General features: G+C 46.9%; 1 protein-coding gene across 4 annotated transcripts in view; it reads left to right on the top strand.

The window, feature by feature from the left end:
- Positions 1-13758, top strand: part of KIAA0040 (KIAA0040 ortholog) — a 49734-nt gene extending 35976 nt beyond the window's left edge. For 3 of the 4 annotated variants that reach the window (XM_065936100.1, XM_065936098.1, XM_065936096.1), the window contains one exon: positions 10312-13758. In XM_065936100.1, coding sequence (XP_065792172.1) covers positions 10444-10746 — 303 coding nt within the window. In that variant the 5' untranslated portion in view covers positions 10312-10443 and the 3' untranslated portion in view covers positions 10747-13758. Of the gene's footprint in view, positions 1-7304; positions 7396-10311 lie in introns of all 4 variants that reach the window. The other variant, XM_065936097.1, reaches the window with a different exon arrangement.
- Positions 13759-18821: the final 5063 nt, after the last annotated feature.

Below are 18821 nucleotides of genomic sequence, written 5' to 3'. Positions count from 1 at the left end.
TAGCATCAATAGCATCTCTTGGTTTCCGTGTTTGTGTACCTGTTTACTGTCCACCTTCTCCCTGCGGAAAACAAGTCGCTTTACCATATCTGCATCATTCCTGACTACATCCGCGCGCAGTGCCTAGGGCAGCGTTGACACATACCAAGAATGCAGAAGGAAGAAGGGGGGCAACAGAAAGACAGTCTGGTTTGGGGGGAGGACAGAGGCTCATGTCACACTCTGCCCAGGGATATGAGGTCCCCAGAGATGGTATCCCCATCCTCATATTCTGTATTTTAATTCTGAATTGGTTGCTTTGAAAAAGAATGATGAATGGAATGGAGTTAAGAGCCCCCTCACTACAGGAAAACTGGAGGAAGGAGGAGAAAATGCCTTTTAAAGGAGAGCTCAAGAAGGGTGGCACCCAGGCAAGTAGAGATTGGGTATGGGGTTCACACACTCCCCCATGAAAGGGTAGCTTTCAAATAATAACACAGTAAGAGGACATAATGGGACTGGCTTGGTGGTAAAGAATCTACCTGCCAATGCAGGAGATGTGGATTTCATCTCTGGGTCGGGAAGATCTCCTAGAGAAGGAAATGGCAACCCACTCCTGTATTCTTGCCTGGAGAATCCCAGGGACAGAGAAGCCTGATGGGCTACAGTCACTGGCGTCGCAAAGGAGTCAGACACAACTTAGTGACTAAACAACAACAATAGCAACAAAGAATCAAAGTCATGGCTCCAGAACCACTCCAAACTCCAAAAAGGCAAACAAAATGAGCATCAGCTGAGGAGTCAGGGATGTTTCTTCCGCTGGCCTATTCAGATAATAAGGGCAGATAATAAGGGGTCAGATAATAAGGGCACTCGTGTCTGTTGCCAGGCGTGGTACCAAGAGGTTTTACATTTACTGACTCACTTGTTTTCACAACAGCCTATTATTATCAGCTTCATTTTACTATGAAGAAAGTGAGCCCCAGAGAGAGAAGCTGAGTAACCTGCCCAATGGGATAAGACAGTGAGTAGCAGTCAGGATTCCAACCGAGGCTACTTGGTCCCGTAACCTGCACTCTGGAGCACTTAGCTAAATCCCTCTTGGGTGGAAGCTGCACTACAAGAGAACTGTTTTGTTATATCAAATATATATGTAAACAAATATCACATATTTGTTATAATCATTACCAACGTTAGCTTTTGGTCACCTGTATGAGTCAGGATGGGTTAATTGCTATAGCAAATAATTCTTAAATCTCAGTGGCTTCCCCGCACAAAGGTTTCTTTCTCTTCCACTGTTCGCTGTAGTCAGCAAGGTGCTCTGCTAGCAGCCATTCAGGAACATCTCCCACCTCTGCTGTCCAGGAGCCCTGGAGTCCTTCCCTGGGCCCTGTGCATTGGCCAGCCAGTGAGCAAGCAGAGAGATATCGTGAAGGACCTCAAGAGAGATTTCAGGACCCAGGTCCACACTGTCTTGTCCAGAACTCAGTCACACATCCCCAGAGGTGTCAGGGGGCTGAGAGGCATAGGCTGTCCTGAGCCTAGGATAAGGACATGATGTCCGTCTTGTCAACTGCTGTCTCAGTCTTACCTGTTAGGACCTCTGTATGGGATACCTGACTGGTGTGGGGGGTCATGCTGGGAGTCAGAAGACATTGGTTCTGGTCCTGACCTTACCAATTGTCAACTGTCTGACCTCCAGCAAGACACAGCCTCTTCTAGCCCAGATTCCTCATCACCAAAGTGAAGGAACTCAACCACATGACCCATCTCTGGATTCTTCCAACTCAGGATGTCTGTCTGACAAAGCATCACTTCATTATTTTTAATAACCATAGTGCCTTAATCATTTCTGTATTGATGACCTATTTGTGCTTTTGTTCAAAATTGCAACCATAACATTGATTCTGAAGGAAAATACTATCAATTTTCCTCTAGTACTCAATATCCATTTCCACACCATATATGCATACTCTGCAGGGCAGAGGAAGAGGCTCCAACCTGGACTAGTTACTTAAAGCAATTAATTAAATTGGGGGAAATACAGATCTCTTTTTCATCATGCCTTGAGCCAGGTTTAAGTCATAAAGTCACATTCCACTAGCAGATTATTTTCTGGGATCTGACATTTGTACAAAACAGTACTTACATCTATTAGAGGGCATCTGAGCATGCCAGGTTAGCAAGGTGAGAACCGTGAAGAAAATATATACCCAGAGCGGCAGAGCTAATAACTGCTGACTGAGATTCTAGCCGTGCCCTCGCTACCAGAGAGCCTTGGTTTCTGAAGTGTGTGATGTTGTCATAACCAAAGGGATTCTACAAGGACTGCAGGGTGGATCTGAGAGCTGGGCAAGGTTTGGGCAGGCAGGGTACAGAGCCCTGGGGCTGAATAAGATGCTTTACACCCCCAGGAGAGATGGTGAGAGTCTTAGAGCCTGTTGGATGGGATTCCTATTTTAGAAAAAAAAAATATATATATATATATAGCAGAGTTGGATACCAGAGAGGAGACTAGGGTTAGAAGACGAGGAGCAGAGCACAGCCCAGAGACAGTCCTCATGTTCCTCGGCCTGACAGTTCCACTACTGCATCGGCTGAAGAACGCCCAAGTCAGGCCACGTGTCCCGCCCGCCATCACCACCCTCAGCCTTGTCCGGGTGTCATTTCCCCTGATCAGTTATAATCATCTCCTCCTGCTCCCATTCTCGGCAATCTGTTCTCTCACCCCATTGACAGTGTTCTTTATAAAACACGGGTCTAGCCTATTCCCTCCTTGCTTGAAACTCCATGGCCCTTTCGCACACACCGGCCACTGACACGGCTTAGCCAACCCAACGGGTGCAGGGCCACCTGGCTCAAGGGCTTCCCATCACCCCCCATCACCCTCCACACACACTGCTGCTACATCCAGCCACACTGTCCTTTCGGGTCCTTTTCAGGAAAAGCAACAGGTCCAATTGTTCATCTGCAAAACCAAAGCACAGTGAACACATTATTTCCTGTGTTTCCAGACTTTGGGGAGAGGGGACACTTTATCGAGTGTTAACAATTGAACTCATTGCTTGAAATTTAGAGGCACTTCATCTGAAAAGGTATTGGAGAGTTGAAGATAAACACACAACACATATTACTTGAAAGTACTTTAGATAAGTTTAGTCTAAGTTTTGAGACTTCTCAGACACCTTGACCACATGATTGCTGTGGTTTTCTTGTCACTCAGACCTTAGCAAAGCCATCCTTGCTCAGCGCCTGCCCCAGCCTCCCTGATGGGCATCACTCATTCTCTCAGCATCCCAGACTTCTCCGTTGTAGCACTTTCTATGTTACACTTGCACACCAGTCTTCGGACTTCTTTGCTTCCCGCGCTGGACTTTGAGCATGAGAGGGACAAGGACTGATCCTACCTAGACTCAGCCCAGTTCCTGGCATGTAATGGTGCTGCCTAAGTAGTCACAGAAGGGAGAGGCAGATGCCGTCCTGACTGTTATTTCCTTTGCATCGCTTTCCCTCAATCCCCTCCAGGCCAGCAGGCTTACTCCTTCCCCAGCGCTTCTCTCATGCCTTAACACAGAGCTTGACCACAGGACTCATCACATTGTGCTTCTGCTATTTCTGTTTCTCCTCATTACAAGACAGGAAGGAGCTCAGGGTCTGAGTGCACAGGGTCAGACACAGTGGGTGTTCCGTGAATGTCTATTACATTGAACTATGACCTCAAAAATCACTAAGGACGGTGACTACAGCCAGGAAATAAAAGACGCTTGCTCCTTGGAAGAAAAGCTATGACCAACCTAGATAGCATATTCAAAAGCAGACATCACTTTACCAACAAAGGTCCGTCTAGTCAAAGCTATGGTTTTTCCTGTGGTCATGTATGGATGTGAGAGTTGGACTATAAAGAAAACTGAGTGCCGAAGAATTGATATTTTTGAACTGTGGTGTTGGAGAAGACTCTTGAGAGTCCCTTGGACAGCAAGGAGATCCAACCAGTCCATCCTAAAGGATATCAACCCTGAATGTTCATTGGAAGGACTGATGCTGAAGCTGAAACTCCAATACTTTGGCCACCTGATGGGAAGAGCTGATTCATTGGAAAAGACCCTGATGCTGGGAAAGATTGAGGGCAAGAAGAGAAGGCAGCGACAGAGGATGAGATGGTTGGATGGCATCACTGACTCAATGGACATGCGCAAACTCAGGGAGAGAGTGAAGGACAGGGAAGCCTGGCTTGCTGCAGTCCATGGGGTTGCAAAGAGTCGGACGTGACTTGGTGAATGGACAACAATAATGACCTCTAGGAAAGCAGCTCTGGCCCAGATGCCCTGACTACACAAGAGCAAGAAGTGACACCCAAAGAGGCTGCTGTGGGCAGGCCTCAGGTCTGCTGCATATGAAGATGAACCTCTTCCCCACCTCTCCTTGCCCATGATCCATCCATTCTCTCATTCAGCATATAGCTCCTGAGAGTATAGAAAAGGGTCATCAGCTCAGTCTGCTCATTCAGCAGTTTTTGAATCTGATAACTGTCCAGAAACACTTGGGTTGTTTGTTATAAACAAATTTCTGGGCGTTTCCTAGACCTACTGAATCAGTCTCCAGGAGTGTAATTCGGGCGCTTGCATCTTTAACCCCCTTGATGATTCTCAGCCAGCCATCGTGGCCAGAGTCAGAGACCGGAGAGGAGACTAGGGCTGCCCTCCTGAGATCCTGCTGTCACCTGGGATCCACGGGTGAGGACATAACGCAAACACAGTGATCACTGCAGCACAAGGTGTGGGCTCAATGGAACACGCGGGGAAAGGCCCAAGGCAAGGTCTCTGCCCCTTTGCCCCCAAGTTACAATGATGAGATGGACCAAACCCATACTCAGGAGTCTGCAGCTGCAGCAGGGGAATCTTTTAAGGTTCTGAAACAAACCTGACCCTCCTGCTTCACCCTACCTGTTATAAGAAGGCCAATGGAAAGCACTGTGGAGAAGGTCTCAGGGATTTTAGTTGGATGCCATTATGATCCTTATCATTAACATTTCTAGAAAGCATTTGCTACCCAACAGACCCTATTCTCCAGCTTTACATGTATTATTTCACCTAATAGAAATAACAAGAGGCTGGTGCAAAAGAGAATGCCCTGCCCCTTTCTTGGAGAGTTCCAGAAGAAACAGAAGTCTGTGGGCCAGCCTTGGACATGACTCTGGAGCAGCTCTTGGATGGCAGGGATGGACCAGTCATCCCTGTGGCAGGAGCCATCCCTGTACATTTCCAGGGGTTCCGAAGTCTGAGGAGAGGCTGGGGCCTGCAGGGGACTAGGTGCTCTCCCCAGGCCTCATTTTATGAGCTCAACAGTCCTCCAGACACTACCAGATGTTCCTCAATGACCCGTCTCCATTCCTGTTGCTGAAAGCCAGAGTCTAGAATTACAGCCACAGAACTGCTGACCAGCCCTAAGCAGGGAAGTCACTGACGCCCTTTTCATTTGAATGGAGTAGAGGTCCATGGTTCTTTGGCCATGAAGATTGGGCTAGAGGTGAGAGACGGGGAAGAAAAATCTCAAGGCTAGAATTAGTCCATTGTTATCTGGAGTTCACTCACTACTTTGTAGATTATGTTTCATACTGTTGTACAGTTTACAAAATGCATTAAACACATTGAGCTCTTAATCTTCACAACCTCATTACAAGGGAAGCTTATTAACTGCATTTTGTAGCTAGTGTTTGGTAACTGGCCAAGGTCACAAGAGTTAACCCAGGACTCAAACCCCCAGGTCTTCTGGCTCCAGGATCTCTGTTCTCCATCAATACCTCACATGCAGGCAGACAGAAACTTGTGGGAAGAATGAATGAATGACTCTCTCCCAGCTAAATACTAAGGAGGATATAGAGATGAATACTACTTGGTTTCAGGAAAACTGAAAGGAACTTCTCCCCTCTTCTCTCTCCTCACACCCACCCCCACAACCACAATCAAGTTTGGTTAGCACCTATTGTCGGTTTTACAAGAAGAGATGAATTATTTTTCAGTGTCAGCAACACTTGAGAGCTGACAAAAGGATGGGGTCTCCCAGAGGGCATTTCTAGGCCAAAGTGTGGCTCCTTTTGCAAAAGCATTCCACAGAAGCTCTGACTTTTTAAATTCATACCACCAAGGAGATATTTGATTGTTTCCTGGAAATGCTAATAATGCAAAGCTCATAAATACTAATGAAATGCTATAGATTAGCAGAGTTCAGCAAGTAACCTGGGGGGTGGGGGTTGCCTAGAAGAGAATTCTTAGGTTAAAAAATATAAATACCTTTTAATCGAATGTTCCCCAGACAGGGTTCCCAAGTGTTAATGAATATTCTCTTTGGCCATATGGAGAGTAGACTCAAATAAGTACCTTTAGGAATCCAGAAGCTGATTATTGACTTCGCTTTTGCTTGAAAAGAAATCTGTTTATTCACATGGTTATTTTAGGTGCCATGGGATGGATGAGTTTGAGCCAAAGTTGGGAGGGGTGGGAGGGCCTGGAATGTTGAAATAAAGACATAATTCAAAGGCATGCTTTTATTTCATCCAACTAAGCAACCTAAACTCGAATCTGCTGCTGCTTCTTGTCTATTGACATGATCCCTTGATGATAGTAAGTCCCGTGGAATGTATGAGGCTCCATGATATCAAAAACTATATCTTTGTCATTCATTCCTGAATCCTCAATACCAAACAGTTTGTGGTACATATCAGGTGCTCAATAAATGTTTGCTAAATGGCTGAAGTGCTCTCTTAAAACACCTTCCAGAGCTTTCCAGACCCTCTTACCTTTCCCTGAAGGGCAGCTCTGATCACAACATCTTCCTATTATGTGCTCAGTCATGTCTGACTCTTTGTGACTGCAAGGGCCATAGCCCACCAGGGCTGGGATTCTGGCTGAAGCCCACCAGGGCTCTGACCATGGGATTCTCCAGGCAAGAATACTGGAGTGGGTTGCCATTTCCTTCTCCAGGGGTTCTTCCCAACCCAGAGATCGAACTGGTATCTCTTGCATCTCCTAAAATTGGCAGGAGGATTCTTTACCACTGGCGTCACCTGGGAAGCCCGTTATAGAGCCCCTCCCCACAAAGAAACACGCCCTGTGAAGGTCCTCTCTAACCTGGCCACAGCCTACAGTCCTTCACTCTCCCACCCTGAGTTCCAAGCTCATCAGAAGGTCCCCTAGTCTCCTACTGATGTTCTAGAAGTTTCTCTGCCTGGGATCTTTGACATCTTTTTCACACATCTGTCAAGAGCCTACTTGTCTCTCAAGGGCAAGTGGCTCTACTTTCATGAATACTGTCCTACTGTTCTCCAGGAGCTCCACGACCTTCTCTCTCCGACCGAACCCAGAGTGCGCCCTGATTCACATAGGCTCCCCACAGAGACCAGCACAGGAAAGCTTGTCAGTAAGTGTGGTCTGCTGCTGTCTAATTTGAATCACAGAAATGCAGTGCAAGGAGGCTTGGGTTCTCAAAACCGTATGTGCAGGAAGGATCAGCTTAGAGAAAGGCACCCAAAGTCTTCCTATGACAGAAGAGAAAAATCCCTCTGGGCCAAAAAAACAGGCCCATACAAGGCTGAGGTCAAAGCAAAGATTATGGCAAAAGGAGGAGAATCCAGAGGAGACTGAGGAGTGTGAGGAGGAATAGGTGGGGGGGCTGGCCCCACTGAGGGGTCTGGGGAGACCGAGCGTGGTTTTCCTCTGTAAAGAACCTGGGCACTTGTTGGCGTGTGGGCAGATCCATGGCATGTGATGTTTCAGACGCTGGAGGGGCTCAGGCAAAGCCTCCAGCGAGGACACATAACTTCTCAGGGTGCTCATCTTTGTTGCACGTTGAGTTTAAGTTCAGATGCCAGTATGCTTTCTATAAACCTCCCCTTGGGCAGGACTGGATTTTTATCGTATGTATCTTCATGCATCTGTGAGTTATCTGACAATGGGAAATAAATCTCTTTGTAGTCTCTTTCTACAGCAGACCGGGATAAATGTTTCAGTTGATCTGGGGATGGCGGAGGATTCTATAAACCCTGGGCTACTTGCCAAAAATGGGTTAATTCCACATGAAGAAATTGGAGGCCCAGAGCAACACAATGAATGGCTCAGCCCTTGGGGATCTGGAGCCAAGCTTCCCAGAATCCTCAGGGCCAGCTCTGCTACTCACACACTGTGTGACCTGGGCCTGCATCTCTTTGGCTGTAGGATGGGAAGAATAACTGTACCTACTGCATAAGCTTGTGATAAAGTCCAAATGAGTCAACAGGTGCAAGGTACTTAGAACAGTGCCCAGCATGTAATAAGTGCCACCTTTTAAAAAATAATTATTTAATATGTATTTATTTACTCGGCTGTATCAGGTCTTATTGCACCATGTGGGATCTTTTGTTGTGGTGCGTGGACTCCGGAGTGCATGGGTTTAGTTGCCCTGCAGCATATGGTATCTTAAGGTTCCCAGACCAGGGATTAAATTCATGTCCCCTGCATTGCAAGATGGATTCTTAACCACTGGACCACCAGGGGAGTCCCAAGAGTGCCACCTTATAGCATGCTGTCAGGCTCCTTGGGCCCAATGGCACAGAAGCAGGTGCCAATATATATGACTACATAAACTGTATAAATGATGTTATGAAGGGGTGGGGCCACATGCCTGCAGACCAGGATGGAGATCCTGGGTGGGGCTTGGATGGACACGTGGGCACTGGGTATCTGGGACACCAAGAGTGCATGTTGTCCAAGGAATTAGACCTCCAAACACAACTGCTGGGACAGCGTGTGTAACACACCACCCAGATGTGTACCACACGCACTTATGCTCCAGTGCAGGACAACCCAATGAAGCCTGAATTTCAGAATGACTCTGGACCTAGGTCCCCCCTAGTGCGTCCCTCCACTCACGATGCACCACTTAAGTGATGTTCCTCACTTAAAAGATATAATTCACATGAAGGTGGCTTAGAAAAATATTGAGTGAAATATAAAGTAACGTTACTATCCTTAGTTTTTCTGCTTGCCCGGTAGCCTTGGGAGAGTGCTGGACCCATTGCTCATAGGTCTGGGTGTTCATCACAGCTTTGTGTGTGATGAGAAACACACATGTGCTAGTGTGCCACCTCACAGACAGGTCACCTCACCACTCTGGGCCTCAGATTCTGCATCTTTAAATGAGACAGCTGGTCAGGATGATTTCTAAGCTCTCCAGTCTGAAAATCAATGACTTTTCGATCTTTGGCTCCTAGACAATGTTTAATGCCCAGAGGTCTCTTAAATTCCTTTGACTCATGCCTGTCCTCTGAGTCTTGTTTAGACCCAAGAAACTGTGGATTCCAGAACTGAAGGCGCCTCTAAGATCTTACACTTGGGAACTGAGGCCTGAGATACATGTGGCGAGTTGGAGAAGGTACCATAGGAAGAGGGATCACTCTGGACAAGCAAGCAGAACTGTCCAGCCGCAAGCTTGGGCTCAGGATAGGAGCAGAGAGGCAGCCAGGGACCCCCTCCCAGTTTCCAGGCACCATCACCGATCAGCCTGCAAAACTCTTTTCACTGCAAAGAGAGGGAACAGGCCGGGGAGGAGACTTGGGAATACTTGGTTGGGGGACAGGGAGAAGAGACAAGGGTAATGAGGGAGAGAAAGGTAGAAACAGAAAGACCTGGTTTCCCACCCACAGCACGATGAGTCCTTGCCAGGTCTGAAAGTGGAATGTAAGGAGGGAGGAGTCACAGGGCCAGGAAGAAAGCATGAAGGACTGTGAGAAAAACAGGAGTGAAACAGGATGGGGACTGATGACCTCTTAGCCTGGGGAGGTCCAGGGCCCCCATGACAGCCAGCAAGACTTGAACATTCTGTCTTGTGCTTCAGCTTTCATTAGTGTTAAAAATGACAAGTTGTGTTCATGGAAGGTCAGATATGGAACTGTCCCGTGGGGAGTATGTGTTCATCATTTATCAGGTAGGCTGAAATGAAGAAAGGTGGAGAACTACTTCTGTAGAGGGTTCGGAGAGCCAATCCCCTAACCAGAACACTGTGGGATGCACACACTGATTTACCTAACCATCATGGAGGACTACCTACGTCCCAGGTCTGACATCTTATTAACTGTCATATCCTAAGCCCCATATAGTGTGTACATAGTGAGAATTAGTTAATACATAACTGACTAAATGCATGCATTTATCTTGCTTATTGAGTCTCAATACAATTTCAGTGAACTCTGGAACTCTTTGATTTCCTCCCATTTCCTGAGCCTAAAATCAATGATGTTATTAAAAATTATAGACCGTCCCCTCCTCGTCTCTCTTAAATGATCTGCTGTTCTCTCTTTAGGTGCTATCTGTGGTCTATCCAAACCCAGAGCTGGAAGAGGACTAAGTTCGAGGTGGACAAGCCTGCATCTTCTCACATCCTGCCCCTGTGGGTGAGCTAAGGGGCTCCTCTGGCCCAGTCTAGCCAGGCACCATGGAGAAAATCAGCATGTTCTTCAGCGCCATCTGGGACATCATCTCCACCAAACACCAGGAGGGCCTCTTCAACAGCATCTGCCTAGGCATTCTCCTGGGGCTGCCCCTCCTGGTGATCATCACCTTCCTCTTCATCTGCTGTCACTGCTGCTGGAACCGGCCAGCTGCACGTGGCCGACAGCCAGAGCAAACCAAGGGGAAGAAGAAGAAGAAAAAGAAGAAGGTGGCTGAAGAAGACCTCTGGATCTCTGCCCAGCCCAAGCTTCTCCAGATGGAAAAGAGGCCATCCCTGCCTGTCTAGGTAGGCAGAGGGCAGCGGTGTCCTGCCTTGGGAGCTCAGCTGCCTTCCAACCACACCCAACGTGGGGAGCAGAAATCCCTGCAGTGATGCGCTCATGTTCACAGAGGAACTACCCAACCAAGGAGCAACCCTCAGACTGAGTGTCCCCCAGGGCAGGCCTTCCCAGGGAGCACGTGGACAAGTCTTGGGCGCTTTCTCAGCATCTATGTGTCCAATAGCAATGCTCTTTACTGCAGACTCAGGCATGTCTTCCACCCATCTCTGGCACATTCCGTATGCAAAAGCACAAGGAACATTTATTCATACTTCTTTACATATCTCCCAAATGCACACATGCACAACACCACAGGTACCCAGGCAAGTATATTCTGTTCATCAACTGGTCACTGAATGTCTACTTTGCACAAGTCCCTAAATGAGGCAGTTCATTGTCTGCTCTTGGAAAAGCATCTCATAGGAAGGCCTGGCAGATCCAGGCCCACATGCACAATTATATAACAAGAGAAGCCTATGTGCTGTCAATGCCATACACCACTCAGGTTAGAGATGAATGCTCTTCTGTTCCTGTCCCTACATAACCTTTTACTGGAAATCTTCCTATCTGGACATTCCAGCCATCTGGTATACCCCCATTCCCATATATTGATACAGACACACCAAGTTCCTGTGCTTCTGGCCTCTCACCTGGGAGGAAAAGTTGAAAAATCAAAAGCTATCATCTTACAACTCATCACCACTGATGGGTGTTTAATGGCATCCAAGACTTCTCTTTGAGATGCTACCCCCAGCAAGCCTTCCTTCTCCAAGCAAGAACAAATGGCTTCTGGCCATCTTCATGGCCAGGTTGACGCCGTCCATGTCAGTGGACTGCCAGTGTGTACCTGCGCAATGTATGTTTCACAGATGGAATGGGATGCTACCCCTGAGCTAGGGCTCTCCTATGAACCCAGAGGTTTTCAGCAGGGAAGGAATTAAGACAATCACTGGTACAGTCTCACAGAGGGCACACTGGAAACAATTACATAAGGGTATCATGGAGGCATGGCATGTTGCAGACGGGGTGCAGAAGTTACAGAGTTTAAATGAAAGTAGGACGAAGCTATTTAGAGATTTATTAATATTTATCTTGAAGCTCAGGCTAGTGCTTTGCACACAGTCGGTACTCACAACTGTCTGTGTATGCTGTCAGATATGTGATGCTATTAAGGGTAAACTTGTAATACCTCACCAAGTCCCCAAGTGACCTTCTCTTCCAAGTGAGCCCATTAATTGCTGCAACAGGTGGAAGTTGGGTATTGAATTCTGAATAAGGAGGATGCATGCAGGGCCAAGGTTTGGGTTGACAATTTGCCCTGAGATCCATAATGACATGTAAGCTGGGTCCATGGTTAGTTGGGCAGAGCATCTCCCCACATTCTGGGCTGAGTTTGGGAGGCTGAATTAATCCACTCACAGGGTGAACTGGGTGGTGTGTTGATTGTCTGTGACCATAGCACAAAAATGGATAATTTCCCACATGGGAGCAGGTTGTGCTCTCAAAGTTCATTTGCACATCTGCAGGGTAGCTCTCTTGAAATATTTTCTGACTGAAGCTGTTCTAAATGATGGTGAAATTGCAATTTCATTAATAATATAGCTAAGCTATGATATTTATAGAAGCAAAAGCTAAATTCTCTAACATTGTTTCATGGAAAATATCCTCTGCTCACTTGGGGCAGCTGGTAGTCACCCGCCTTTCAGGCAAAGTCCAGGTCTAGTCCTGTGGAGGCAAGGTGCCTGCTGGCAACTGCAGCACCAAGATCTTCTAACAGAATACCCTGTTAAACATATTGCAGGCCTGCTTTTATTTTAAAACCGGCCCTGTTCCCCCTTCTTGCCCTAAATGGGCCTAAATACCCCAGGCACTCAGACCCCTCAGGCATAAACCTCTATGACCAGAGAAAGAAGCACCCTCTGATGCTCTGTCCCCTTGTCCTGGAACATCTGGCCACCCCCTTTACCTCCCAGAATGACTTCTCATCTCCCCACACCTCCCACTGCCCAGCAGGCTGAGTTGCTTATTCTGTCTCCAACTCTTAGCAACCCCTCAAATGGGGGACTTGGGGGAGACGTAGACGCTGATGGCTGAAACTGGTGTCAGATACAATCCAGGAGAGCCGATCGCTGGGATCACGGAACCACACAAGTACAATAGTTGTCATGGCAACCAGCTGCTAGTCTGAATTAAGACAGCAGTCCGTCGTCATCACCCACGACAAGGCCTCTATCTCCAGGTGCAGTGCCCCACCATCTCCTATCTGAATGTATCTGCTCCACCTCCAGGTGTGAACACTGAGAAACACACTTCTCGGTTGCTTCCATAACCCAGGTTTGGAAAGCCAAATGCTTGAAAGAGGCATCTCTTCTTTCCCATCCAGCCTCCTCAACAGCCTTCACTGGAGTACCCAGAACAGTGCCCAGTGAGTGAGAGGCTTTGCTGAATAAGTGTGTGTGTCAAAGAAGCAAAAAGCAATTATTGGAGTCCACTGCCTTTCCCTCCCACTTCATTGTCATCCTCCTCTCCCCTGTTTTCTTCTCCCATTCCCCTCTCTGTCTCAAGGCACCACCCTGGCTCCATCCCTCTCTATCTTCACTCCTCCTTCCCACCCTCTGTCCCAGAACCACCACTGGCAGCCAGGGGTCCCTTAGGACTGGAGCCACCTTGTGGGGGTGGGGATAGGCTAACAGAGGACAAAAGGGATGGCAAAGAAGAGGCCTCCTAAACCAGCCCCCAGGTCCAGGACTTCTGAACAATCAGAAGAGGTCTTTCTCCCAACTGCTCAATGGATTCGCTTTGGGTTTCTTGGGGGGCGGCGGGAGGGGAAGATATAGAGAAAGGGCACTCACTTTTTCAAGAAGAATATAAATGGTCCACGTTGTATAGCATTTGTCAGTGTTTTTTTTTTTTTTTTTTTTTTCCTGGAAAATTTAAATGCACCAAGAGAAGATTTTATTTAAATAAAATAGTTTGAAACTAAAAAGCCATGTGTAACCTCCTTACTTATGGAAATCAGTTAGTTATTTTCTTGACATTAGAAACTACCCTCTCCCAGAGTTCAACCAGAATGATGGATGGGCTGACTCCCTCTGGGACGCCAAAGGCCCAGCCATCCCTGGGCACTATCTTCCCTCTACCAGCAGAGTCAGAGGTCCGAGGACCAGGGGTGAACTCACACCCCACTGCCTGCAGAGCAGGCACCTTGGAAACTAGGCACCCTCAGAGATGCCAGATGCAGAAAAACACACTCATGTTCCTTGGCAACACTTAGAGAACATTCCCATCGATGAGGTCAATCAATGTCCTCTTAAAGGTAAAGGGGGAAAATAGCAAAAACTAAGTAAAAATAGACTCCTGAGTTAAATCTGGTGCTGGGAAGAGGAGAGATCAAAAGTTTCTACAGTAGCAGCAAGAGAGATAGATAGGTAGGTATCTATAGATAGGTAGATAAATAGATCATAGTAGGTAGACTTTATACATAAAGAGATAGACAGACATGTGTATGAATGAATAAATGTGTATCTTTTTTTCGAGTTGGCCATAGCCTTGCATTGGTTAAGAAATGCAATGAGGACTTCCCTGGTGGTAAAGTGGATAAGAATCCACTTGCCAATGCAGGGGACACAGGTTCGATCCCCGGTCCAGGAAGATTCCACATGCCAAGGAGCCATGCACCACAACTATTGAAGTCTGCGTGCCCCGACTACTGAGCCCATGTACTACACCTACTGAAGCCCACAGGCCTAGAGCCCGTGCTCCACAACAAGAGAAGCCACTGCAATGAGAGGACTGTGCACCGCAACTAGAGAGTAGCCCTTGCTCTCCGTAACTAGAGAAAGCGGATGCGCAGCTACGAAGACCCAGTGCAACAAAAAAATTAACACATAAGATGTGATTAACATTTTAAAAAATGTAATGAGTTAAATGTTCCTGATTCCTCCCTTGATGATGCTAAGCCATCATTAGCACAAAAACCATCTAGAGCAGCGCTATCCAACAGAACTAGGAATAATGGAAATGTCCACTCCCTGCCCAATATAGTACCATTAGCGGTATACAGCTATTTAAATTAATTACAATTAAATAAAGCTAAAGGTCCAGTAGCTGACTTACATCAGCCACATTTCAGTTGCTCAACAGCTGCCCACAGCTGGTGGCCACCATCCTGGAGAACGTGGGCCTAAAAGCTTGTAGGGGGAGCAGTCAGACACACCAGCAAAACACCATGCTAACTGCACTTCAAGGGCCAGGGCAGGCCTGCATTCATCTTTCCCAAGGCAGGCTGATATCCCTATGAAAAGTGAACATGTAAGTCACTCAGTCATATCCAACTCTCTGTGGCCCCATGGACTATAGCCTGCCAGGCTCCTCTGTCCATGGGACTTTGTTGTCGTTCAGTCGCTCAGTTATGTCCAACTCTCTGCGATTTTAAAATCGTGGGACTTTACAGGCAAGAATACTGCAGTGGGGAGCCATTCCCTTCTCCAGGGGATCTTCCCGAACCAGGGATCGAACCCAGGTCTCCCACATTGCAGGCATCAATGTGCCTGAATCTCAGATGGCAGAATCTTTACCATCTGAGCCACCAGGGGAGATATTCCTCTAGTTGCAATCTATTCCTGGGTTTCCTTCCCCATCACACATATTCTACGACCAACTGAGGACAGAGATCCTTCACTCAGCTCTCGCTTCTTTCCTCCAGGATTTTGAAAACTTTCCACCAACATGGAGGGAATGTTGCCCAGACCGCATCTGGGGGAGCGGGGGTGGGGGGGGGCGCTGCTGCACCCCTGTGTGGATGCCAGAGCTCAATACCATCAGCTCCACCTATCCAGGGTCAGCCCTGACGTTTGGGATATGAATGGACATGTGCACAACGCTGTGAGCATTCTCAACTCACTAGAACACTCTTCACTGGCCCCTTGCCCTCTGCCCTTAGTACAATTCCTAAATTCAAAGTCACAGGATTACAAGACTGAAAAGAAGAATGCCTTTATCACCACTTGCAGTCTCTGCCAGAGGTTCAAAGGGATGTTTTGAAATACCTGTGACATTTCATTCAGGAATGGCCATGTATGCAGGTATCTATTAATAACTCCTCTGGAGGCTATCTGTTCCATTTACATTTTTGACTCTAGGATGTGCCAAGCACAGCAGGTGGCCACAATATGAAGGCATTTGGAGGGGCTCACAGCCTGGCTGTGGGAACAGACAAGCAAAGAGACCATTCTAGTACAGTTGGTCACTGCTTTCAAAGAGGGAAGTTTCAAAGCTCATGTCAAGTCGGGTTGGGGGCAGGGGTCACCCAGAAGCTGTCACCCGGAAGAGAGCTAGCTGCAGACAAGGAAACAGGAAAAAGAGGGCACTGTTCGTATCACCTAAAACCTGACGGTTTAGCCTGGTGAGGACCACCGTAAGTGTGGGAGGCAAGGACTGGGTTGTCCCAATTCCGAAGCTAACTCCAGCTCCCACAGTTGTGTAATATACATGCAAGACTTAATCTCTGTCGAATTAATGCCAGTCAGTATCTATATCAGAGGGATGAGAGGATTAAATGAGATAATGCATACAAACCGTTTAGCACGGACCCTGGCTTATTGTAAGTGCTCAGTAAATGTTCCTTATTATTAAGGACAGAAGGAGGATCATGAGAGACTTGTGTCCTAGAAGTCAAAGGAAAAGAGACATTCGAGAAGAAAGCCAGAGTTCGTGGAGTCAAATGGTGCAGACAGGTCAAAGGAGATAGGAATTGAAAATAATGCACATTTTCTGTTCCTGTTGGTGTAATAAGTTCCCTCATTTCACCACATACTGCACTGCTTACAGTATTATCAATACTCCTTGAATTAAGGGCTCCCAATTTATAGGATGTGACCAGTGAACTTCTTAATTACCTATCCTTTCTTGTGTCAAGCCCCTCTGCCCAAAACTAAGCCATCCTAGGGTGACAGCGCCCCTGGTGGTCAGATCAGGAGAGAGTTTGCGTCAACGTGTTTTTCACCTTACAACAGTGCTTCTCTTAGAACATCAATCCAGCTATGTTGCTGATCCTCAGATGAAATGTGCTAAAGATTCACTGGGTTTCATGGGACAATCACAATGCCACACTCATTTTCTAGATAAGGGATTTTCACAATCTTAATTGCTGTTACAAACTTATTTCTGTGAAGTCTTCCAGACTTTACATCACTGCCTAGGAAAGCTCCCCTAACCACTCAAGTCTTCCCCATCACAAGATCAGACTGCACTCTTCCTACCTCCCCAGCTCTCCATTCCATTCTCACCTATATTCGAGTTAGTCTTTATGAGGCCAGAATTGTAACTTATTCAACATGTATCTCCAATACCTAGAGTGGAGCCTTAGTGCATACTAGATGTTACATAAATGCACTGATTAAGGGAAAAAAGAAAAAGAATCACTTGGTTTTTTGTTTTGTTTTTTTTTTTACAAGTGCAGATCCCCACTTCCTCTTTGCCCTTCCGCTGGATTTATTATATCTTGGACCAGATCAGACAACCTGCTCTTCTAACAAGCACACCAGGTAGATGACAGTGGTCTCTGAACCATACCTTGAGAAATATTATCTAGATATTCAGAAACCAAAAGTATTTTATAGTCAAACAAGTTTTCAAAGTGCTACATACCATGTCTTTCCCACTCTTTCTTGGAATCTGCAAGTATCATATTAAAAGCTCTAATGGGTACTAGAATAAAGAAATGGGTGTGACTCTCCTGAACTCAGAGTTTTCTCAAGCTTATTTGACCATGAAACCTCATCTTTTAGCACATCTGGAGGAGCAAGGGTTACAAGGAACACCATTTGGGAAATGCTGCTCTGGGGGTGTGCATACCCCCATGCTTCATCTGCTGGTCTTCTACTGCTAATACCTCAATTCATATCATCCCCAAGGAAACCTTTTGTGAAATGTAGACAGATTCTCCTTTCCTTTTACTTAACCTTTCTTTCTCACTCTGCCCTTTCTCTTTCTTCCATCTGTGAGCAAGCCATAATAATCCTATTGGTGCCTATTCATAGCAAATATACCTTAGCGTTGGCTAGAGATACAACTTTATAAAAGAACCCGCCTGCCAGTGCAGAAGACAAAAGAGATGCAAGTTTGATCCTGGGTCAGGAAGATCCTCTGGACGAGGAAATGGCAAACCACTCCAGCATCTTGCCTGGAGAATCCCATGAACAGAGGAGCCTGACACACTCAGTTCATGGGGTTGCAGATAGTTGGACATGACTGAAGCAGCTTGGCACACACCTTTATCAGGAAAAAAAATCCCAAAACTTTGAGTGACATTATGGAGATGGAAGATGCAAGGCCTCTATCCTACCAGAGTGCTTTCTACCTCATAAAGGCACTTCCATTACCTCATCTGACTTTTGCAGCAACTGACGTTGTGAGTAAATCATCCCCATTTTATAAAAGATGAAAGTGAGACGCAGAGAAAGTGAGCAACTTGCCCAAACCTGGACTGGAAACCAGAACCCTCAGACTCCTGTCCTAGGGCCCCAGGGGCACACAGGGCAAGGCGACCCAGTCCACTGATCTGGGCTCCTCAGAGACTGTTAACTAGCAACAGCACCCCCTAGAGGCCAAAAACTCCAATAACGACTCCAATGAAGGGCTCTGCCCACAAGTCCTTAGACACTGTAGCATTCTTGCCTGGAGAACCCCATGGACAGAGGAGCCTGTTGGGCTGCTGTCTCTGGGGTCGCACAGAGTCAGACACGACTGAAGCGACTTAGCAGCAGCAGCAGCAGTACTCTTGCCTGGAGAACCCCATGGACAGAGGAGCCTGGTAGGCTAGTCCAGGGGGTCGCAAAGAGTTGGACAGACTGAGCGATTTCACTTTCACTTTTACTAATGTCTCCTTCAGGTGGTCCACCGTGCAGTGTGAACCCTGAGAGTTCTGTGTCTTTTTTTTTTTTTTTTTTTGTCATCCAAGTGCCTGACTTAACCTTGGATTGCAGAAGCACCCACTTCAAAGACCACTATGCAGGATAAACACACTGCAAACACACACAGC

The sequence above is a fragment of the Muntiacus reevesi genome, chromosome 5 (genome assembly GCF_963930625.1).
Source record: "Muntiacus reevesi chromosome 5, mMunRee1.1, whole genome shotgun sequence".
NCBI classification, from domain to species: domain Eukaryota; kingdom Metazoa; phylum Chordata; class Mammalia; order Artiodactyla; family Cervidae; genus Muntiacus; species Muntiacus reevesi.
Note: the sequence above shows the minus strand (reverse complement) of the source record. Positions and strands in the feature narration are given on the sequence as shown.